This window comes from Taudactylus pleione, unplaced genomic scaffold (genome assembly GCF_031769625.1).
Source record: "Taudactylus pleione unplaced genomic scaffold, aTauple2 ptg000037l, whole genome shotgun sequence".
NCBI classification, from domain to species: Eukaryota; Metazoa; Chordata; class Amphibia; order Anura; family Myobatrachidae; genus Taudactylus; species Taudactylus pleione.
In genome coordinates this window covers 11,195-36,157 of record NW_028284439.1, presented here as the reverse complement: position 1 = coordinate 36,157, position 24,963 = coordinate 11,195, and the positions used below count along the sequence as shown (strand labels likewise).

The 24,963-nt window shown below is 43.9% G+C and overlaps 1 protein-coding gene across 3 annotated transcripts; it reads left to right on the top strand.

Moving 5' to 3' along the window:
• The first annotated feature begins 1,317 nt into the window (after nucleotides 1-1,317).
• Nucleotides 1,318-20,125, top strand: LOC148538682 (tripartite motif-containing protein 59-like). 3 transcript variants are annotated; one of them, XM_088452297.1, is made up of 3 exons: nucleotides 1,318-1,576; nucleotides 17,202-17,419; nucleotides 18,475-20,125. In XM_088452297.1, the coding sequence occupies exons 2-3, from the start codon at nucleotides 17,417-17,419 to the stop codon at nucleotides 19,654-19,656; spliced, it is 1,185 nt and encodes a 394-aa protein (XP_088308423.1). In that variant the 5' UTR covers nucleotides 1,318-1,576; nucleotides 17,202-17,416; the 3' UTR covers nucleotides 19,657-20,125. The 3 variants fall into 3 exon arrangements, with proteins under 3 accessions (XP_088308423.1, XP_088308424.1, XP_088308425.1); XM_088452298.1 differs by lacking the exon at nucleotides 17,202-17,419; XM_088452299.1 differs by lacking the exons at nucleotides 1,318-1,576; nucleotides 17,202-17,419 and adding an exon at nucleotides 1,599-1,698.
• Nucleotides 20,126-24,963: the final 4,838 nt, after the last annotated feature.

The following is a 24,963-nucleotide window of genomic DNA, read 5'->3' as shown; positions in this document are numbered from 1 at the left end:
GGGGAGCATTACTAATGGGGGCACTACAATAGGGGGGATTACTACTGGGGAGCACTACTATAGGGGGCATTACTAATGGGGGGATTACTACTGGGGAGCATTACTAATGGGGGGCATTACTACTGGGGAAACTACTATAAGGGACATTACTACTGTGGGCACTACTAATGGGAGCATTACTAATGGGGGCACTACTATAGGGGGCATTACTAATTGGGGGATTACTACTGTGGACCTTTACTACTGGGGGAACTACTATAGGGGGCATTACCACTGGGGGTACTACTAATGCGGGCACTGCATGGGGGGCACCACTACTGGGGCCATTGTGTAAGGGGCACCACTGCTGTGGGCATTGTATAAGGGGCACTTCTACTGTGGGCATTGTATTAGGGACGCTAATTTTGGCATTATGTAAAAGGGGCACCACTGTGTGTCATAACATAAGGGACTACTGTGTGGTGTAATTTGAATTGGGGATAATGTATTATAAAGGTAATTACTGTGTGTGGCACAATGTATTATACAGGGCATTACTGCATGTGGCATAATGTGTTATAAAGGGCATTACTGTGTGTGGCGTAATATGTTATCTAAAAAAATGATTCTTTTTTTTGGGGGGGGGGGTGCGCAACTGGGAACTTTCGCCCTGAGCTCCACAATGTCTAGAACCGGCCCTGGATACATGGCGCATGCGTCGGAACACAAGACATTCTGCGCATGCACAAGATAAGGACCACACACTAGCCGGCTTCATTCGTGAGCATTAACAAGCACTGACAAACACTGCGGCTAGCACCCCACCATTTACACTAACATTCGCCGGTGAGCAATTAGTTAATAAATACCAGTAACAAATAAATAATAAAAAAAAAAACTAACGGAAACACACAAATAAAACTCGCTGATAAATGGAGCCCTACATTTGTTATTGTGTATTCCTGAGGCAGTTACATGATGTGGCTGTGTAACATATCCAGCACCTGCCCCACCCGTCTGATGGTCCTCGCTGGCTGGGGAGATGGGTACACATTTGTGCTTATAGAACAGAGCACTAAACTCATGGTTCCCTCACTGTAGTAAGAGCACATGAGAAGAATGATGCCGTCCGTGTATATGATTATGACCACTGGTAAGTGTTTCCTATCACAGTGCAGCAGCATCGCCATCTACACAGTTGTATTTTTTTTTTTTTTATATATATATATATTTTTAAATAAGCTCATGTGTGACTGAGGATCCTGACTGGCGGCTCCGGGCTGATTACTTTTGAAATCAGAGTTTGCTATTCGCCGCCTCCTCTATGTTTGAATGGACTGAGCATGCGCGCTGCCGAACCACGGCGGCTGCTACTGGCTTTACCCACTGTCTATCACATGACAGTGTCAGAATCCGATCTACAACAGAGCAACTGTACAGAGTAGACTAGCCGTCAGCCAGCGTGCAATATCCCAGCCTGATACCACCAGTGCAGGCAGCGATCTGTTACCCGCCGCCTAGCAGCAGAGAAGCGCCCAACAACCGGACTCCTCCTCCCTAAGGACACTGCTGAGCTGAGTGACGGCTATAGACACAGGTAAAGTCTCTGCTGTTATGATGACGGCCGGGTGTTCCTCGCCGGACAGAATAGAATAATAACATGGGGATGGCAGGGCACGGCACCCTCTATACCCTCTGCACTGCAACCCGGTTACAAAGGTACTGCACAGTGCATGTGCTAATGTATCAGTGTACATTTCTTTCAGATCCATTTGTAAAGTACTTATATGTGTCGTTCTATGTTCCTTGTTATACAAACCTGTAAAGGTAACATTCTTGTTACTTCTCTATTCTAGTCTCGGGAGATTTCCCCTCTCTCCACTGCAATTAAGAAATGAATGCACAGACAGCAGTTACAAATCTGTTAACACTGGTTATTAATTGTAGTACAATGCACACTTTTTATATTTAGGTATCTGTATGCTTTATACTTTTGTAAGTATTTATATCAACAAAGTTGATTCATCTGTTTAGTTTACATCAGCAGATTTATGGCTATTAAACTATATCCAAATATATTGACTTATAGAGCCGTATTCAATTTGAGCGGACTCGCGATACTTTTCCGCCTCCCGGACTTTTCGCTGGCATCCCCGTATTCAATTTGAAAGTACGCAAAAACGGGACCCGGCGAAACTTAAACAAGTGGAAAGTCCTGTCAGATTTGGGGAAATCAGCCTGACACCCCCCAAAAGATGCTCTGACATGGGGGTTAGCTATGGTACCCCCGAATTTGGCTTGCTGAAGGTATTTGGTGTTTTAAAACTGGCTCAATAGCTGCTAAATAGCATTTTTGTGTAAGTGGTGCAGAATAGTATTCAGGAGTTTTTTAGTAGAAAATAACTTATCCCAGCAAATTTGGGGTACTTGTAAATGGGGGACAGCATATTTAAAAGTTGCTAAAGTTCAGTTTTAAAAAAACGTGAAAAATCCACCTTCCGCAAGCACCTGCAATGAAAAAAACACCTGGGGCATACTTGGGGACCCCCCCTAGAGTCTAGTTCGCCAGTTTTTAACTTTGTCCCCCAACATTTTTTTTCACCCCCAAAATTATAGTGATTTTTGGGGGTGTTAAGTGGTTTTTGTAAAAAAATTTTGATGCAGTTTACCTTTGGGGGACTGTCTGAAGGCTGCACGGGGGTTCCCGCAACATTGCAGCCCAAAACCCCAATTCTGCACTTTTTTCCGCCTGCTATTCATAGGCGAAACTTTTCCGCCTATTACATTGCATTGACTTTACGCCTAGGCGGAAAGTCTTTCAAATTGAATACGGCGATACTTTTCCGCCTGGCGAAATGACGTCATCGGCGAAACTTTTTCGCCGATTCCGGCTTTTCGCTCCAAATTGAATACGGGCCATAAAGTTATGAAAACTTTCCTATTATCACTTCATATACAATATAACCACCTAACACTACATTAGAAAAGAACTTTATATACAGCATTTTGTTCTTAACAATTTTGATTAGACCAGTATTAACCCACACTTAGGGGAATCCAATTAGCCGCTGAGTTTACCGCGCGGTTATTTACCCGCACCAGGTATTTCAATCAGTGGGGTTATCTACACGCGTCATTTCCCAGAGGTGGACTTTAATCACAGCTTCAGGAGCTATGAGGGAAAAGTAATCTAGAAAAGGTACCCGCGAGGGGTTAAGGTGTGGGAAATCTCTCACAGCGCATGCGTCCCACAGGCAGCTGTGATTGAGACGTACAGTTTCCAAAGTGACTGGGTAATGTGCTTGGGTGTGCCTTGGAGGTGGCTATTCAGATGCACCAAGATGGAGTGTTGCTGAGCTCACATTGGAGGCCATAAGGCCCCCATACACTGCACGATATACGTGCCAATCTGACGGATCGGCACAGTATAGGTACTAGATCGTGCCGTGTATGTGCACGATATCGTACCTGATATCGTGCTGCGCGCTCCCGCTGGGTCGTATATCGCATCCCCAGATCTTCCTGTAGAGCCATCTGATCTGGGATGCGATGTACGATCCCATTCAAATGGAGGAGGGTGGAGCCGGCATATCATGCGGTCAGCGGGGACCGCTCGATCCGTCTGCCGATGGATCGGCAGTCGCCCTACATTGTACATCGCACCGTGTATGGGCACCTATACTCTGAGATTTTGCTCCTAGCATGGGGCTGATGTAAGTTTCAGTGGTGTGTCCAATTGTTGCATCTAAAAAGTGGGTGTCTTAAGAGGGTATTTATCAAAGCTGGGAGAGAGAGATGTATTACCAACCAATCAGCTCCTAACTATCATTTTTTAAACACAGCCTGCAAAATGTAAAGTGGAAGCTGATTGGTTAGTACTTTATCTCTCACAATTTTATCTTTTTCCCGGTTTTGAATACCCCCCTTAGTCCTTGTACATGCAGACACATGCTTGTACATAGCTTCTAGTCTTATTAGCATAAAGCCACACACGCTACACCTGCAGAAGCCGTGCACATGGACACGGCAACATCTAACTCAGAACCAGCCCTGGTGCCTTCTCTGGGGATGTAGTTATTATCCTGACTGTCGGGATGCCGGGTGCTCAGAAACCCGGCTCGGGCATCCCGACACTAGTCAGAAACCCGGCGTGGGCATCCCGACACTAGTCAGAAACCCGGCGTGGGCATCCCGACACTAGTCAGAAACCCGGCGTGGGCATCCCGACACTCGTCAGAAACCCGGCGCCAGGATCTCTGGATTGCATCATGACTTTTATTGGTCGTATGGGAGGTCTCTCCTTTATTGGTGAGTCACTCAAACATTCTGTTTAAGAGTAAGCAGCTGTGATTGATATGTAAATACAAGGAATGTAGTAGGCACCAATTATGCTGGAAGCAATTTAAATTAAATTATTAATATAAGATTAAAGCTAAATAAATCTGAATACTATATAAAATTATTCATCCTAGTTACAGCGGTCATAGTGGATACCGGCCAAATAGTACAAATAAAAGTACTTTGATGATCAACCAAACAATTACAAAAATATATAGTAATTTAAAGTATTCAATACATGTTAATGAGCAATAAAAAGCAGAATGCAGGACATTGGTAAAAAACATTAATAACTGTTCACATACAGAGAGTTCTCAGCATTGATATATGCAGTATTAATAATAATGTCAAGGGGTCCCTTAGATTTTGCACAATTGTACTCGGTGGAGCCAGTATTCAGTTTCCTAGTTCTCACCCAGGTAAAGAAGCCTGACATATTTGTGGCACTAAACAGAAAAATTCAGGCGCTGCAGTTACAATTACTTATCAATCTCTATACGGTTGAATGAGGGAGTCAGCCTTATTAAAAACAAGACATGAATAATGATACAAAGGCAGCCATAGAGAGAACAAGTGTTAATAAAAATTAATTTTAAAGTAATGAGTTACGTTTGTATAAAATTGTAAATTTATTAATTCTAAATAGTAAAATCAATGTTACCATATAGCAAACATATTAAGCACAAAATAATCATAATAAAAGAGGGTAGCCCAAAAGTGACTGGAATGTAATGTGAACAAGAGACTTAGGATGTTACTTGTATCCAATGTGTAACACAATCAATATTCCTTTGCAATGAAAGAGGTAAGAAAGTCTCTTGTAAATTCCATACCAAATCACGGCCCTTGAAATAATAGAAGGGGCTCTGTGGGCCGAACTGAAACTTTATATAACTTTATATGATAAGACATTTTAAAATATTGATCCTCTTTTAGATCAGAGCATTGCCTCTGAAAAATTGCTCGTTTTAGAAAAATTGAGGTTTTACTGCTTATTTAGAAATAATAGTTCTTCTCTATAAATATTTTACGTTGACTTGCATTTTAATAATTGTTTTGTGCATAAGTATTTACACGCTTGTGCAATATATTTAAAGAGTCTCCTCCTAATTCTGTTACTGTTTTCCTCGTTGTTTCACTAAATAATCAATTAATCAGTGGGGTCATGTTTGTTAAACAGCTGTATAGAATGAAACAATTAATCTGCCTTTATAAAGCCAAAAGGATTTGAACATCATACTCACCTTGAAAAAGACTTCAGTCAGAAGTTGAAATGCGTAGGTGCTTGGTTTCAATTTGCCTCCTCAATAAGGAGCCCGACTGCACACCCTTTCTACAACCCAGGAGAATCCCATTTTACCAACCCGGCTACCCCATCATACACATAACATTGAGCGGCATTCCATCATTTCCCCAGTTATACCCCTTTTCCACCTAAATTCCGGGTCTGACCCCGAGTTGGAACAAAGTTCCTATCCGGATCAGACCCGGAATTTTGCCGGCGCCGACTTGGGATATTCCCGAGTCAGCGCCGCTCACACCGCAGTCGGGTCTGCATAGACCCGGCTTTTGCGGAGTGAAAGTGGTCGCTTGGAGATGACGTCATCTCCAAGCGCCACTGAAGCTGGACCAGTCGGCCGGCTAGCAGCGCACTCCAGGTCATCGTGACCCAGAGTGCGCTGTTCTCACAGCAGGGTTTCATGGGCTACGCCCGTGTTAAACCCTGCTAGTTACCTGGGTTGGATTGCCCGGTCACTCGACCCGGCGATCCAACTCTCTCCCCTTTTACACCAGGGAGCTGCCCGGGTTAACCCTTCAAAAACCCGTGTTTTAGCTCCGGTATAAAAGGGGTATAAGTGGGTAGAGCTGCACCTGCCAGCCACCGTGACCGCGGCTCTCTTCACATCACCGAGTATTTGGAGGACACAAGCCGAGGTGAGAACGGGACTACATTCTACAAGCGGCTGCACAATAGTCACCGCAATACATGCAAGCTCCCTCCGGCAGCCTCACCTGTCATTAACTCCCTAAGTTTCAGTTCGGCCCACGGAGCACCTATTATTATTTCAAGGGTCGTGATTTGGTATGGAATTTACAAGAGACTTTCTTACCTCTTTCATTGCAAAGGAATATTGATTGTGTGTTACACATTGGATACAAGTACAGGTTGAGTCTCCCATATCCAAAATGCTTGGGACCAGGGGTATTTTGGATATCGGAATATTCCGTATTTTGGAATAATTGCATACCATATTAAAATGTCTTAGGTATAGGGCCCAAATCTAAACACTGAATGCATTTATGTGTTATATACACCTTATACACACAGCCTGAAGGTAATTTTATACAATATTTTTAATAATTTTGTGGTTCTAACAAAGTTTGTGTACATACATGAAATTTATTTATGTGTCATATAGACCTTATACACACAGCCTATAGGTCAATTTATACTTTATTTTTAATAATTTTGTGCCTTAAACAAAGTTTGTGTTCATCAAACCATCAAAAATCAAAGTTTTCACTATCTCAGTCATGCTAAAAATATTCCGTATTTCGGAATATTCCGTATTTCGGAATATATGGATATGGGATACTCAACCTGTAACATCCTATGGCTGGTCACACATCTAAAGATTATCTGTTGGAATGAAAATCTGGTAATGTATGGGAGTAAATGATGATCAGCAATTTGCTCCTGAATGCCATAAAACAGATGAAAATGGTCGTCAGACAAGTTTGCTAAATGTTTGATCGAAACAATTTGTTCAACCAGTTTTTGTCCATGTTCCGGCGTTTGGGAGCAAATTGCTGATTGTCATTTGCTTTCATACCTTACCAGATTTTCATACCAACCAATCAACTAGTTGGCTGGTTGGACAGATAATCTTTAGATGTGTGGCCAGCTTGAGTCTCTTGTTCACATTACATTCCAGTGACTTTTGGGCTACCCTCTTTTATTATTATTATTTTGTGCTTAATATGTTTGCTATATGGTAACATTGATTTTACTATTTAGAATTAATAAATTTTCAATTTTTTACAAACGTACCTCATTGCTTTAAAATTAATTTTTATTAACAATTTCTCTCTATGGTTGCCTTTGTATCTGTATTTGTGGCACTGACCTATACTTAATATAATACATACTAGACAATGTAATGCACAAGTGCTGAATGTACATATATAAATGCCTGCAAATATCTGCATAAATGGCGAGTTCTGATTGCATTGCTTATAATTAGGCGAGGAGTCCATTATATCATCACTTTAGTGTTCCTTAGGAAAATATATGCATTATAAGAAGTATTACACAACCTTTTGTAAGTTATTATGAATGTTCTAAATCCCCCTTCACACGGGGCCTTATGCATTTATATGGTAATAGAACTCCATATATACTATTCTTACAATTTACAGCATTTGTTACATTATCACATATCATTGACCTCTGCACACATCTGTTATATTTGTATAATGTACACCCACAGTAAAATATACTGCTACAGTATATCGTCTTGAGTAGCTGTTTTTTTGTCTTAAGTTATTTACCTGTACAGTATACTATAGAGAATAGCACAAACTCAGGAAATAGAAGTAAAATAACCTGTACATATTTCCATGTTTAGTAACACTAGGAAGCAAGAGTCAACCAACACAATTACAAGTAATGCTGGGTACACACCTATACAATCGTTGTGCCATTCTTTCGATATCACAAGAGTGTGTATGCACTTTCGATCATGTTTTGTCGCATGAAAACTGGTCAAATCGAAGAATCGCACCTTGTGTACTGTTTAATATTAATATTAGTCAACCAGACCATATCGGACCAAAAATGCAGTGTGTATGCACCTTCCACTGTTCTTGCAATTCTACACCAGAAGCAGCGCTGCCTCTGTGGGTGCTAGAATCCATTTTTTTTTCAATATTTTGGCAGCTGGGACAGAAGGTTGCAAGTATGATTGTATAGGTGTGTATGCGCGTATCGGCACTGTGGTCAGGACTTCTTATAGGAAGTTAAGTCGAACGAAGCATTGCATCGAAAAGAGTGATTGCAAAGCTGTGTACTATGGTGGGTCGAAGAAAAATGCATTTGTACACGAAGCACATTACATCTAATGCAGTGAAAACACTGCTCACCCCCCTCGTCACGGACCTGGGCAGACAAAAAAACGCCAATAGCACGTGTGTGAAACATTTTGGTGCTTCGTGTACATAATGCATTTTTCTTCGCCAGTCTTGAAAAAGGTTCACGAATGAACCAAAATGTTGACAACACACTTTGTTTGGTGGACTATGGATTACAATTACATACATTGATTGCAGATTGTGACGTTATATTTGGATTTATTAAATATTGATTATTAATGTATTGGCGAGTGCTTCCTTCCAGGAGATATATATCCAATCTCCCACAGAGCAGGACGGCACTCTGTAGTCTTAGTCATTTTAAAACTGTCTTTTATTGGTCCAGCGTTTCGGGGGTTCCCACCTTCGTCAGGGACAGCAGTACATAAAATACAAACAGGCATGTATACCTATGGTGATTAATTCAATAACGCTCACCTGCAGCATGCCTTTCTCAGACTCCCTGGGCAGGGCGCCCTGATCAGACATTGCACCGCACGTGACGTCATCAGCCAGCGTCTGTATCACGCTAGCCTCAGACCTCCCGGGCAACGCGTCCCAATCAGCGGTCACACAGCACATGGAGTCATCAACTGGCGCCTGCCTGTGATGTTTACATGAAGTACATGTTGCTTAGCAACAACCAAAATTTATCAGTATACCAAATGAATAAAACACATGTATTATCACTAATTAATCCTGTACATAAACATATAAAAACTGAGCTGAGCAAATAATTTAGCACAGTAAATAAAAAATATCCCAACAACACAGTGGCATCATGAATAGGCTAATCAACCAATAGTTAATAAATCAATCTGTAACATAATTGTCACAAAAGTGAAAATATCATCCAATACCAGGTAACATCATAGATTGAAGTTTAAAGAAAACATTGTAATCCCAGAGTCTAATATAAAGGAGTGGGGTGGCGCTTATTGAGAACCCTGGGAGCGATGGTATCCAGAGTAAATATCCATTTGCTCTCCTTTTTTCATTAAGATTTTTTCTTCTTCAGGGTCCATAGGCTCCACAGTGAGACCTGGGGTATAGCTGGATCTGGATCCTGTGCACCACGCAGTTAAAAGCTTTGCTCGCAGGATGCACTTGAACCATCCTCCTCCTATACACCGAGCCAGAGGCACCTCTGTTCCAGTCGGGTCACTGTTTTGAGCAGGGGGGCTGATTAGCAGCCCCAAAGCTATTTTATTGTTATGAGTTGTTAGTTTTTTTTTTTTTTCTTTTAACTCTTCAGAGCGGGCAGCGACAGACTGTTTCCATAGGACTTCAAGTTGATGTGGGAGCCAGCGTCCCGGGGGTTAATTGCCGGCCAGGGGAGGCAGCCTTCCCTGTTTAGTGGCTCTTCCCCTCAGCGCAGCGCATTTTCCGCTAAGGTCTGGCTTTGCTGAGCTTCTCTCCTGCTACGGCCATGCCCCCTCTGAGGTCTCCGGCGGCCATTTTCTCTATGGTGCATGGCAGATCTCTCCGGACAGCGTGCAGACCAGTCCCCCTGTATACCTCTCTCCTGGGGTTAGTGTATACAGAACTATAGCCTTCCCAGACACTGAATCTGGGCAGTTGATTTGTAGTGCCAATTTGCAGTTTATGGTTTCTATCTGCATTGTATGTGACTTATGCTAGCGCTGACTGTCCGTGTCTTTTTTCCGATTCTGTTAGTTTATATCTATTCCATTCCTTTTCTACAGCCTTGAATAGGTGTATTTGGGGAGATTCTTTGATATCACATATATAGACTCAAGTATTTGTGAGGTCTGTCATATACAGTTGTGTGCTGCACTGTGCCATATTGTTGGGCCAGTGATTTGCACACTTCTTGAGTGTCTAGTATTGCGCTTCCTGATTATATATATATATATATATATATATATATATTTACAAACAATTTTACAACTGGGTCTGCAGATATATAACTGCAGACCCAGTTGCTTGGGTGGAGTCTTCTTGTGTTAGTTCCGGGAATACTCCATCAATGGATTAAATGAAACTTCCTGGAATTGGACCCATTCACCAAAAAAATCACCCGAAAAACGTCCGAAAGGCCTCTTGTTAGTAAAATACCAATTTGTTTATTTTTGATAAAGTTTTTCAAAAATTTTAATTTGCTTACGTCCAATAAAATGGTGACCAATACCCAACGCCTATGTGGGGCAGATGTAACTTCACACCATCACCCCAAAGGGTGTGAGCTCTATGGTTGAAAACCTCACTGGTGGCGGATGGATTTTGGTACCAAGACAGATCCTACGCTTTTCATCCCCAGCATGGGACTTCTTCAGGGGTACAATCAAAATTGGACAAATTACTCCACAGATTCATACAAAGAACAATGTCCCAAAAACGTGGACAAGAATACAGTGTCAGAATGAGACAATTGCACCACAAATTCATGAAAAGACTGAAGCTCCAAATGTAGCTTCAAATCCACATCAATTGTGTGCCCAGGAGAAATCTTACATCAGTAATCGAATATAAATATAATATGGAAAAGAGGGGGTACCTTTGGTGCGCTACAACCTTGAATATTAATTGAATTGGAGAAGTTTCCACCACTTAGGGGGATTTATTGCAATATTAGCTGTTGGTCAAACACAACCTTCTAGTTACTCTTCAAATCACCCTTGTTTATGTTTTGGATATTATTCATAAAATAAAATGCCCTATGGCAGCCCATAATTCTTATACCTGAATATTGTGTTCTTGGTATATCAACAGAGGTAAAAATATATAAAACAATTTACAATACAAATCAATACATAAACAGCCTAAAACAACTTTTAGTAAACCTGCCCCAGTACAGAAGGATAGATGTTATCTGCCACTTATACCCTCACACAGAAGGAGAGGGAAAACCGTTGACCAGTAAGAGAGCCCATGTGCCTCCTTTACCCAGAGGTGGGAATAGAAATAAAATCTTAATGAATCTCAATGAGACCCTGGGATTACAATGTTTTCTTTAAACTTCAATCTATGATTATATCTGGTATTTGATGATATTTGCACTTATGTGACAATTATGTTACAGATTGATTTATTAACTATTGGTTGATCAGCCTATTCATGATGCCACTGTGTTGGGATATTGGTGTTTTTATTTACTGTACTATATTTATTTGTTCAGCTCAGTTTTTATGTTTATGTACATGATTAGTGATAATACATGTGTTTTATTCATTTGGTATACTGATTTCGGTTGTTGCTTGCTGCTAAGCAACATGTACTTCATGTAAACATCACAGGCAGACGCCGGTTGATGACTCCATGTGCGGTGCGACGTCTGATCGGGGCGCACTGCCAGAGGAGTATGTGACCGGTGTGCTGCAGGTGAGTGTTATTGAATTAATCACCATAGTTTATATCCTGTATGTCTGTTTGTATGTTATGTTCTTATGTACTGCTGTACCTGACGAAGAGGGGAACCCTGAAATTTTGGACCAATAAAAGACCGTTTTAAAATGACTGTAAGACTACTGAGTGCCGTCCTGCTTTTTGGATGTATGGAGTGATTATAATACTCTGGAAAGGCACTGTAGCAAGTATACTTTACCCCAATTGTGAGTGCCGGGTTCATGTGGATGTATATGTATGTTTATGTATATACATATATATTTCTACTTCAGGGTCCACAGGGTTGACCTTGGGGTATAGGTGGATCTGGATCCACGGGCACCACGCAGTTAAAGCTTTGCTGCTCCCAGGATGCACTTGGGTCTGTCCTCCTCTATACCCCGAGCCACAGGCACCTCAGTTTTAGTTGGTGCCCGGCCGGAGTCGGGTCACCCTGGGCAGAGGGGCTGCATAAGCAGCCCCTAAGCTTTATTTTTATTTTTAAAAGAAGATTTTATTATTTTATTTTTTTACTATTTTCAGAGCGGCAGCATCAGACTGTCCATCTGGACGTCCACGCTGCCGCTCCAACAGCCCCGCTGGCGCTGCGACGCCAGTACTGATCTGGGGATCGCAGCGGGACCCCGGAGTCAGTACTAGCGTGGCTCCAGGATCTCCCAAGGACTGCTGCCGGACACACAGGGCCAGGTAAGCCGCGCTGCACGCGGGGGAAAAAGGCAGTCTTTAGCCGCCGGTCTCTGGGGACAGACCGGCGGCGGGCTCCCCCCTCTGTGGCATACCCCGCGTGACCGCTGGACCACCAGGGTGTTGGTACCGGCGGGGAACCGGCTTCCCTGGGGGTTTATTACTAGCAGGGAAGGCAGCCTTCCCTGCTTGAGCGGCTCCTCCCCTCAGCCCAGCGCGCCTTCTCTCATGTGTGCTGGCGTCGCTGGGCTGTTATCTCCTGGCCACTCCTCCTCAGAGCTCTCCGGCGGCCATCTTCTCCACGCAGCATCGCAGAGCTCCCAAACTGTATACAGTGGACCGGTCCCCCTGCGTACCTCTCCCCCTTCAAAAGACAGTGTTCGCAGCGCTATAGCCCTCCCAGACACTGAATCTGGGAGGTTGATTGTAGCTGAAGGTACAGTGAGTACTAACTTCTCTGCATGGTATGTGACTTTTGCTAGTGCTGCCTGTCTGTGCTTATTTCTACTTACTGTCAGCTTATACCTATCCCTTTCCTTCTCCTACGGCCCGCAGGTGCGTGGGGGAGGGGTGTTCTTTCTGTGTACCTCGCTTATATAGATCTACGTATTTGTGAGGTCCGTCACATACAGCGGTGTGCTACTCAGTACCATATTGTGGGCTGCTTGTGTTGCATACTTGGGAGTGCGCAGGTGTTATACGCCTTACCTCGTTTCGGTGATACATTGTTATTGCAAAAGTTTGTGTCATGTCTGATGAGGAGAATGAGCGCTCCGTGGCTCCTGTGTTGTTTTCCTGCCGACGCTGTTCGGCAGGGCTTGACAGGGCGGATTTGTCTCAGGACGGTCTGTGCGGGCGGTGCCAGCTGGTACCTGGTCCCTCTAAACCCCCGGTGGCGCAGGATCCTCCCTGGGCGATGTTTACGCAAGTGCTGGCGTCGATTGCGGACCAGCTTGCGGTCCCGACTGCGGTCCCTTCTAGGGCATTGCCCAAGCCTACCATCCCCCGTTCCCCGGGTGTGACGCGTCTGGTGCAGTCTCCTCCCGGGTCTCAGACTGTGGGTCCTTATGCGAGATTGCCTGTATACGTGCAATCTCCCACGGTGCCGCAGCAGTCGATGGTACCCTTTCAGGGGTATCCTCAAACGGCACCCCCTCTCTGGGTGGATGTCCTCTCCAGCTCTGTTCAGAGCCTGGCGGCTTCATCATCGGCTTTTCAATCTATGTTGCACAGTGATTTGCCCCCAAAGGCGTCCAAACGACCCGTTTCGGCTTCACTGGCGGCGCAGTTCATGGACACGGACGTGTCTTCAAATGACGGGGAGATCCATGAAGACTCTTGACTCGGATGCCGGGGCCCAGGAGGTGGAGGCTAAGTCCTCCATTAATGTGCCGGCATTGGTTAGGGCGGTGCGGGCCATCCTTCATATAGAGGAGGATGCGCCGGCTCCCAGGTCGAAGTACCCTATTTTTAAAAAGGCCAAAGTAGCTTCGACTGTTTTTCCCCTGTCCGTCCAGTTGACGGATCATATGGCGGGGGACTGGCAGTTGCCCAGCAAGAGATTCCAACCACAGAAACGGTTGGCTTCAAACTATCCTTTTCCTTAGGCTCATTGCAGGAAATGGGAAACTCCGCCTGCGGTGGACTCCCATGTCACCCGCTTAATTAAAAGCGCTACGTTGCCTTTGCCGTCGATCTCCTCCCTGAAAGATCCCACGGACAGGAAAGTGGAGACTTGTTTAAAGTCTATCTACTTTCTCTCAGGGGCGGTGGCCCGTCCGTCATGGCCATCTCTTGGGTGGTTAAGGCCATCGAGAGCTGGGCCAACGCTTTGGAGGATACCTTTCCGGATGATGCTCCGGAGATCCAGAGAGCGTTGATAGGACAAATGAGGGATGCGGCTTCCTATATTGGGGAAGCATCGTTGGATGCAAGCCTGCTGACCTCTAGGGTGTCGGCTGCAGCTGTGTCGGCGCGTCGGTCCTTGTGGCTGAGGTCTTGGAGAGCTGACGCAGACTCCAAAAAGGGCCTGGAGGCCTTACCTTTTAATGGAGAGTTGCTTTTTGGTCCAGACTTGGACAAAATAGTGGATACTCTGGCTAAGTCTAAATCAGCCTTCCTCCCTTCGGCTTCTCCACCTACCAAGGTACGGAGCTCTGCCTTTCGGTCCTTTCGGGTTCGACATGGTGGAATTTGCCCAGTTTCATTCCCGGCCCCTGCACGGGTTACCTCACTGGATCTGCTCTCAGACGCTGGTGTTGTCCCTGGAGGTTCGGCGGTCTTTGGCTTGGTGGCTTCAGACAGCTCATCTGGTCGAGGGGCACCCCTTTTGGATCCCGGACTGGGTCCTGCTCACGACGGATGCCAGTCTCTGGGGTTGGGGGGCAGTGACCGGCTCATTGTCGCTTCAGGGTCGTTGGTCTGCGGAAGAAGCACTTCTCCCCATCAACATCCTGGAACTGCGGGCAGTATACAGGGCCCTGCAGTCGTCCGGCCCCGCTCTTCACGGAAGGGCGGTTTAGGTGCAGTCCGACAACGCCACCATGGTGGCGTATATCAACCACCAAGGAGGAACTCGCAGTCGGGCAGCGATGTCGGAGGTGTCTCGCATTCTTGCTTGGGCGGAGTATCACATTCCAGCGATCTCGGCAGTCTTCATTCCCGGAGTCCTCAATTGGGAGGCGGACTTCCTCAGCCATCGCGACGTGCATCCCGGGGAATGGTCGCTTCACCCAGAGGTGTTTCAGCTACTCGTGGACAGATGGGGGCTGCCGGAGCTGGACTTGATGGCCTCCTGTCACAATCACAAGTTGCCTGTTTACGGGTCAAGGACAAGAAACGCAGGCGCCTGTCTGGTAGACGCGCTGTAGGTGAAATGGACGTTTCACCTGGCGTACCTGTTTCCTCCCGATATCCCTACTTCCTCGGGTCCTGCGGAAATTCAAGCAGGACGGCGGCACGCTCGTGCTGGTGGCTCCGGCGTGGCCCAGACGTCCTTGGTACTCTGATCTGAGGAGCCTCTCCATCGACGCTCCGTACCTTCTTCCTCAGCATCGGGACCTGTTGTCTCAGGGGCCCTGCCTTTAACCGGATCTGGGTCGGCTGTCTTTGACGGCGTGGCTCTTGAGACAGCAGTCTTGAGGTCGCGGGGCTTCTCCAGTTTGGTTATTGGTACCATGCTCAGGACACGCAAGCCTGCTTCCGCACGGATTTACCACAGGGTGTGGCGCACTTACTTTCAGTGAAGCTATGATCCTCAGGTGTTCCGAGTTTCTAGGATCTTGGAATTTCTTCAATCAGGTTTGGACCTCGGCTTATGCCTTGCCTTCCTGAAGGTTCATGTGTCCGCTTTGTCCGTGTGGTTCGACGGATTGCTACACTGCCAGATTTTCACACCTTTTTCCAGGGTGTTCTCAGGATCCAGCCTCCCTTCATGCCTCCTGTGGCTCCTTGGGACTTGGCGGTGGTGCTACGGGTCCTGCAGGGTCCCCCTTTTGAGCCTCTTGAGTCAGTGGAACTCAAGTGGCTGACGTTTTAAGACCGTTTTTCTCCTGGCGATTGCTTCTGCCAGGTGGGTGTCAGAATTGGGGGCACTTTCCTGTCACCCTCCTTTTCTGATTTTTCACCAGGACAGAGCGGTGCTCCGCACTCCTGAGTTTTTGCCCAAAGTGGTCTCAAAGTTTCACATTAATCAGGAACTTGTTGTGCCAGCGTTTCAGTCACCTGATATTTCTGCTGGTGAGGCTTCCTTAGATGTGGACCGGACTGCTTCGGTTAGGAAGACTGATTCTTTATTTGCCCTCTTCGGTTTTCACAAGAGGGGTTGGCCTGCCAACAAACAAACGTTAGCCCGTTGGCTTCGTTCCGTTATTTGTGAGGCTTATGCACGGGAAGGTTTGCCTGTGCCAGCCTCTGTTAAGGCTCATGCCACTCGTTCTGTGGGTCCCTCTTGGGCTGCTAGACGTGGCGCTTCTGCTGTTCAGCTGTGTAAGGCGGCCACTTGGTCTTCAATTCAGACATTTTTGAGGTTTTATGCGTTTGACACCTTCGCCTCTCAGGATGCATCCTTTGGGCGCCGGGTACTCCTTTCAGCACAGGAGCGTCCACGCCCTTAGTTGAACTGCTTTGGGACATCCCCAAGGTCAACCCTGTGATCCCCCTATGGACCCTGAAGTAGAAAACAAGAGATATGGTAAGAACTTACCTTTGTTATCTCTGTTTCTACGAAGTCCATAGGGTCCACAGGGCGCCCCTCCTGACGCACCTGGCTTCATATGGGCTGTGTGGCTGGTCACCGATTTTCCGTCTCCCATTTCTGTGAGTATGGTTATTGAGTGTTCCAGTTTTCTCTCTTTTTCTCTCCTCCTCCGGCCTTTGGCTACTTAAAAACTGGGGTGCCTCTGGCTTGGGGGTGTGGTTATAGGGAGAGTGGACCCAAGTGCATCCTGGGAGCTAAAAGCTTTAACTGCGTGGTGCCCGGATTTGGTTCCCAACCTATACCCCAAGGTCAACCCTGTGGACCCTATGGACTTCGTAGAAACAGAGATATAACAAAGGTAAGTTCTTACCATATCTCTTGTTTTTGGTCTAATAGTAGGGTTGGCATATGAAGCCCTGACGCACCTGGCTTCATATGGGCTATGTGGCTGGTCACCGGTTTTCCGTCTCCCATTTCTGTGAGTATGGTTTCTTGTGTGTTCCAGTCTTCCGTCTCCGTTTAGTCTCCTCCTCCGGCCTTGGCTGCTTACCAACTGAGGTACCTGTGGCTCGGGGGCGGGGTATAGAGGAGGACGGACCCAAGTGCATCCTGGGAGCAGCAAAGCTTTAACCGCGTGGTGCCCGTGGATCCAGATCCAGCTAGACCCCAAGGTCAACCCTGTGGACCCTATGGACTTCGTAGAAACAGATAACAAGAGATATGGTAAGAACTTACTTTTGTTATCTCAAACCTAGGCATTCAGGCTGGTCTGCTATGTGACTCAGAATAACCCACCACAGTGTGTTGTTGTAGGATGATTCAAGGTCAGTGCGAACATAATGAGAGAGCTCCTTCCTAAAGTGTTGGATATGGGCACAATGACACATACAATGGTAAAGATCTTTCGCTATTATGCCACATTTGGGGCAGGATTCTCCGGAGGAGAGGCCAGGCAGATGCCTTTTTTAGGTGTAAGATATACTTGATGTAATTGTGTCTTATCACTAGCGTGATAACTTATGGCATTGCAAATTTTGAATATTTTATGTATTTATCTGTGTGGCATTGTGGTCATATATATTGATTCAACCTGTATGTTTTTGTTTTGTTAATGAGGATAGCCTGTAGGTGTGTTTGAGGTTTCCGTTGAATGTGATGTTTCGCTTGATTTTAAAAAAATAATAATAAAAAAACAAAGCATTATGTATTTAAGAGGATATTCTGATTTATGGATAATGCAATATTTTCAAAGCTAACTACACTGTACCTTTAAAGTACCTTTATATGAATAAATAAGAATTTGCAATAAAATAAATGTCCATCATATTGTACTCTCAACAACTTCTGAAAACTAAATATTTTGATTTACATACCCATGTGATACATTTAGAAATATATATTATTACTTGTGGTTATAACTGGAAAATGTCACAACTTAACTATATGTTAAATACCATCCATCCATGTGTGAAACCTTTCAGAAGCATCACTTATCGTCTGTGCAGTTTCTGCCAATTGAGTAACTATTTGTGATCTCTTCTATATCAGTTTTTATTTCTCTGGTTTCTCAGGAACTTTTCAGTAGTGGCGAGATGTTGCTACTCAGGCATTTATATTTTTAAAACAGCCATGATGTAACAAACATATTTTGAGTAGAATTCCTGTTCATTGGGAATTGAAGTTATGATGGCTTAATAATAATACGGAATAAAGGTTAGAAATATTAAAACATCACATATGATGTTTTTTTCATTATGTCGACTTCTCTTATGTTGCAGGCAATGCATCACTTAGAAGAAGAGCTGACTTGCTCCATCTGCTTCAACATGTTTGATGATCCTCGAATTCTACAATGTTCGCATACTTTTTGCAGAGACTGCCTTGAAAATGTAAACCGGTCGTCAGACAGTTATTTGTGGAGACGCTCATTGGGGCAACTTAAATGTCCAGCCTGCAGGGGGATTACAGAAGTTTCCACCGGAGTTAATTCTCTGCCAGTCAACTTTGCATTAAAAGCTATTGTTGAAAAATATAAGTCTAGCAACGACCTCCAGCACCACAACAGCATGAAAACCTGCATAGAGCATAGCAATCAACTAAACATGTATTGTCTTAAAGACAGAACTCTAATTTGTGGACAGTGTCTTACGGTGGGACAGCATCGAGGGCATGCGGTCGATGATCCAGAAAGTGCTTACACAAAAGAGCGAAACACGGCTTCTAAACTATCAGCCGCCCTCCGTGATGGAAAATGCACAGGGGTATCCTCAGTAATTAGCGCACTAGAGGAGCAAATGGCCAATTGTACGAATATTGTTAAAGAAGATAAAAAGGAGGTGGTGATATTTTTTGATAATTTAATTGAAATATTTGAGGAGAAGAAGCAACATTTTCTGGCCGCCCTTAATGATCTCAACCAGCAAATAGTTGATATATATGCTCCACAAATAGAGGCAATGAAGCAAATCGAGGATGAAGAATTGGACCTTATATCGTTGAGCAGTTCTGCTCAGGAGGAAGAATCCCCACTCACATACCTGGAAACTATCCATGTCATACAGCAACGAATGACAGCTTTGAAAAAACAGCCATTACTTCCCGTTCAAGCTGTTGAAATCTCCCCCAGGGTTGGGCAAATATTAAAGGATAAGTTATTGAAAGTAAATACTAGCAAAGTTAAGCTGTTACCTCTACCAAAATTTGACATTCATTTTCATAAGGAAGACCACACCAAGATCATTCTAAACACTCCATTCACATGGATTTTACTTAGTGTTCTTTCATTCATTACTCTGATAGTGCTGTTTACGTTATCAAACACAGAAATATCACCTGATTTCACTACACTGTATTGGACGCGCCTGTCCGAAATCATGGAGCCGGTTCTCATTTGGTTCGGGCTTTACAGGGATACAGTACAGACATATTCCAAGATGTTTGCAGACTTAAATTTGATATAAAGTAAAAATATATCTTCACTAACACTTTGGCAATAAAATTGTGTGTATCCGTTATGCACACTGTTGAGTGATACCTAAAGCTCTTCTACTTTTGGGTATAATAGTCTGTTTGGAAGCTAGTGCATGTATGAAGCAGCCACTTCTTTGAGTGCTGGTGCTTGATTTGATATTCCCTTTATTGCTTTTTGGCAAAAATTGAGCACACTCGATTTATTTATTTAGATATGTTTAATTTACATGTAAAAAAAAAAAATTGCTTGCTCTCGCTATATATATGTATATATATATTTATTTCTCATACATATATATACACACACACAATGTGCGAGGGTCAATCGACACTCGCAGTTCAAAGGAGGTATAAAGATGTCCAGGTGGCCCTTCCAGTGAGTAGTGTAGTAATAGATGTTTAGTCAGTCCTAGGACAGACCGAGGCAGTACTTCGGGACCAAAAGATAGTTTACATGAAATAGACCAATGTTTCAGAGCCCACCCGGCTCTTTTATCAAGGTATATACCATGTGGGCTCTGAAACGTTGGTCTATTTCATGTAAACTATCTTTTGCATCTAAAGTCCCGGAGTGCTGCCTTGGTCTGTCCTAGGAATATAGAGAAAAAAAAAATTATATATATATATATATATATAATGTCTATAATTTTTGTTTTCACTACGGAGTGCACTATATGTATGCATATATATTATGGTGTGATATTGAGAGTGATACTGTATACATATAAATAAATCCCTTTTATCTTACTACTATAAATTGATCTGAAAGCACATGATTATTGTTTACAATCTTCCTTCTTCCTATATATTTGTAGCCATTTGAATGATTTTTATGAAATTGCAGTATTTAAAAGTCCCACGGTTATGAACAAATGTAAATTTTAAAGTCCAATTATAAAAAGTAAAACAAAATAAACACACCAATTCGTATAGTCAGGTTCAACGTGTTTCAGATGATTGATGTGCCTACACTGAACGACTCCATCAAAGACAGACAAATGACTGCACGATTATAATGTCGTAATCGTGCAGTCTTTTGCCTGTCGTCCAGTGGATGTGTACCTTCATTTCTTACTTTTCTGGACCATAGGACAAATTTTAAAAGCACAGTTTAACAGAGAATGCAATAATTACTGTCATGAAGCCAGACCTGTTTTGTATTACAAGATTGCCAAGTCTTTTCTCTCCTCTTCCAGGTGTGTTTAGTGCTCGCCATACTCCTGTTACAAATGGATATATCCGTGTGCTATACCTTGATTCAATTTGAGAATGAGATGGGGTCAGTTTGTGACTTCTCTTACCCCTTTCTGACATGCATCCAAATCTTTACCAGGGTTGGGAATTTAAGTGTGCGGGACTAGCAGGGTTTTTACAAAAACAACTGCAACCAGCAGCACATCTAGAATCAGGTGAAGATGATCATTTCTGATTAACTGATTTTTTTTTTTTTTTTGTGGCGAATAAACTCTCCCAATTGAATACCCCCTATTTGCTTTGTTCTAGAGCATGCACAGAGCCAGTACATACTCTGCAAATGGGTGTCAGATCAACCATACAATAGCCCCATTTCCTACTACTACTACTTTTATTTTTCTCCTGATTCTGGGGAAATATCATTTGGCACCAGATATAGTTCTTCCATTAACGATTCTACCATTAATCTCACCCTGTCCTCCATATATGTTACATTTCCCTTTGTTAGAGTGTAAGCTCTTGTGTAGGTATTTTTTTTTTTTTTTCTTGTTGTACTGTATCATTTTTTCATATTATATAGCATTGTATGCTGGTGTTAAATAAATATTGAGTCTTAATAAATAAAAGTACAGTGTACACAATACAGTCTTAGGACAGATAATATTGACACATTGGGTCTGATTTAGAGGTGGGCGCTGCTGTGTCTGTTGGTGGAGTCGCAGGAGTGCTAATATGCAAATGCTAGTTACAGCCTTCCCCTAGTGTACTAGTGTGTGCCTGAATGTGCAAGCACAGAGATGCCCACTTCCAGCATCTCGGCATGCTGTAACACCACTGGTGATTCTTCACACTCTGCCAAATCCTTTTTAACATGGCCTCTTTGAAAGCGACTGAGAATGCAGCCATTTTCACTGACACACCCGCAAGAAAAGGACTTTTTTTTTTTTCTTTGTGTGTTCACTACGGCCACCTCCCATCACTATGACGTTCCGTTTATAATGCTGTCTGAACCGATCACAACAGCACTTTGTGCATACTCATGGTAACACATGCACCAGGGGCGTAGCCAGAACTTGGGCTCCAATGCAATATTTTTGGATGGCCCCTCCCCAATGAAACTTTTCTCCTCAGTGATTGTTCATTCTATGCCCCATATTGTCCTAGTTTATTTTATGTCCAATAGTAGTGCCCTAGTACATTTTATAGAAGTTCCCTAGTTCACATTATACCACAGTGCCACCAGTTCATATGCCACATTGTGTTACTCTGTTCACCATAAGTCACACAGGGCAAGGACCAACCAGGTCCTATCTGAGGGGGAAACTTTCTAATGCAGGACATTCCATTTTGAGTGGAAATCTTCTCAAAATAGGCACGCTGCCCCTTTCTGGGACAGTGCTAATCTCGTAGCTCAATTCCCACCCCCAGATTCACAAAGGCTATAAACATGGAGAAGCCTACTCTCCTACAGTGCTGGGCTTACTGACTAGCTCAGCTGTGTCTGTGAAACAGGAGTGTGGGAGCTGGCTCATAAGTGTTGAGCTTTACGGAGAGGAGAGGCGCTTGAAAAAGGGGACTTGTCAGTGGTGGTCTGACAATGGAACAGCCCCAATTTCTTAGGCAATTTTGGGAACTGGGTAGACAACTACAGTATATAAGCTGGTTCGGGGGGCTCCCCCTGCAGCTACTCCCTTGGCATGCACCCTAGGGGTTTTGTGAAGTTTTTGCACATTTACAAAAAATTGCTCCATTGCGTCCACCATATTATTTTTAGAAAAGTGGTTGGAGTTTAACAGGTTAAAACTACACTTTGAGATGGACACTGGTGTAGACAAGATCTATGGCCATCCAGGATAAAACCTCTACAACCTGATGAGGTCAATGACCACATTTTAAAAATACATACAGTATAGTCTGAATCGGTATGATGCGTCTGGTGGTTGGAATCCTGGCAGCAGTGGAAATCCCAATCGTCCTCTGGTATTAGCGAACCTAATTCTACCACCAACCTCTCCCCCCAGTACCTAACCCTAATCCTCCCTCTACAACCCCCCCACCCCTCTTCCCCTGGCCTAACCTCCCAGGGGGTGCCTAACCAGAAGACCCCCACCCCCAGGGAACCCTAACCCCCTCCCCACACGGCTATCCGCGCCCGGTGTTTGTCTAATGACAGGCGTCAGCATATCGACGCCGATCTTTAGACCCTTGCCGGGATATGACAGTCGGGAAGCTGGCTTCCTGACTGCATACCGTATAATCTGCTTTTATACCTGATTGTACAATTTGTGTGTGTGTGTGTGTATATATATGTATATGTATGTGTATGTGTGTGTGTGTATATATATATATATATATATATATATGTACATATATATGTATATATATGTATGTGTGTGTATATATATATATATATATCGGTATGTAATGCTGGCTGTTGGGATGCCTCCTGTCAAAATACCGCCAGTGGCATCCCAATGGTTGGTATCCAGACAGGGTTCAGGTAAGTATACTTACCCTCCCTGTTAGTGCCTAACCCTTCTCCTCCCACCCCCACGGCCAACAGCTAAGGGCGGCCCAGCCTTACCTCATTCAGACTGGCATCTTTCTGGATTCCAGCGTTGAGATTAAGATAGGCGTCAGTATTTCAATGCCTATCTTAAGTCCGTAATCGTTGGGATCTATGGCATTGGGGCCACTGGTCTTATAACTACATCCCATTCGAGATAGAGATTAGTTTGAGATTATATATATATATATATACACACACACACACACACACACACACACACACACACAGTCAGGTGCATAAATATTGGGACATTGACAGAATTTTCATATTTTGGCCTCTATTCACCACCGCAATGGCTTTGAAATTAAACAAACAAGATGTACTTTAACTGCAGACTTTCAGATTTAATTTGAGGGTAATTACATCCAAATCAGGTGAACGCTGTAGGAATTACAATGGTTTCTATATATGCCTCCCACTTTTTAAGGGGCCAAAAGTAATGGGACTATCAATTCAAAAGCTATTTCATGGACAGGTGTGGGCTATTCCCTCGTTATTTCAATATCAATTAAGCAGGTAAAAGGTCTGGTGTTGATTCTATGTGTGACATTTGCATTTGGAATCAGTTGCTGTCGACTCACAATTTGAGATCCAAAGAACTGTCACTATCAGTGAAGCAAGCAATCATTAGGCTGAAAAATCAAAACAAACCCATCAGAGAGATAGCAAAAACATTAGGTGTGGCCAAATCAACTGTTTGGAACATTCTTAAAAAGAAAGAATGCACCGAAGAGCTCAGCAACACCAAAAGACCCCGCAAGACCCCCGAAAATAACTGTGGTGGATGACAGAAGAATGAAGGTGAAGAAAAACCCCTTCACAACAGTTGGCCAAATCAAGAACACTCTCCAGGAGGTAGGTGTATATGTGTCAAAGTCAACAATCAAGAGAAGACTTCACAAGAGTGAATATAGAGGGTTCACCACAACCATTGGTGAGCCACAAAAACAGGAAGACCAGATTAGAGTTTGCCAAACAACATCTAAAAAAGCCATTACAGTTCTGGAACAACATCCTATGGACAGATGAGACAAAGATCAACTTGTACCAGAGTGATGGGAAGAGAAGAGTATGGAGAAGGAAAGGCACTGCTCATGATCCAAAACATACCACCTCATCAGTGAAGCATGGTGGTGGTAGTGTCATGGCGTAGGCATGTATGGCTGCCAATGGAACTGGTTCCCTTGTATTCATTGATGATGTGACTGCTGACAAAAGCAGCAGAATGAATTCTGAAGTGTTTCGGGCAATACTATATGCTCATATTCAGTGAAATGCTTCAGAACTCATTAGACGGCGCTTCACAGTGCAGATGGACAATGACCCAAAGCATACTGCAAAGCAACCAGAGTTTTTTTAAGGCTAAAAAGTGGAATGTTATGCAATGGCCAAGTCAATCCCCTGACCTGAATCCGATTGAGCATACATTTCAATTGATGAAGACAAAATTGAAGGGAAAATGCCCCAAGAACAAGCAGGAACTGAAGACATTTGCAGTAGAGGCCTGGCAGAGCATCACCAGGGATGAAACCCA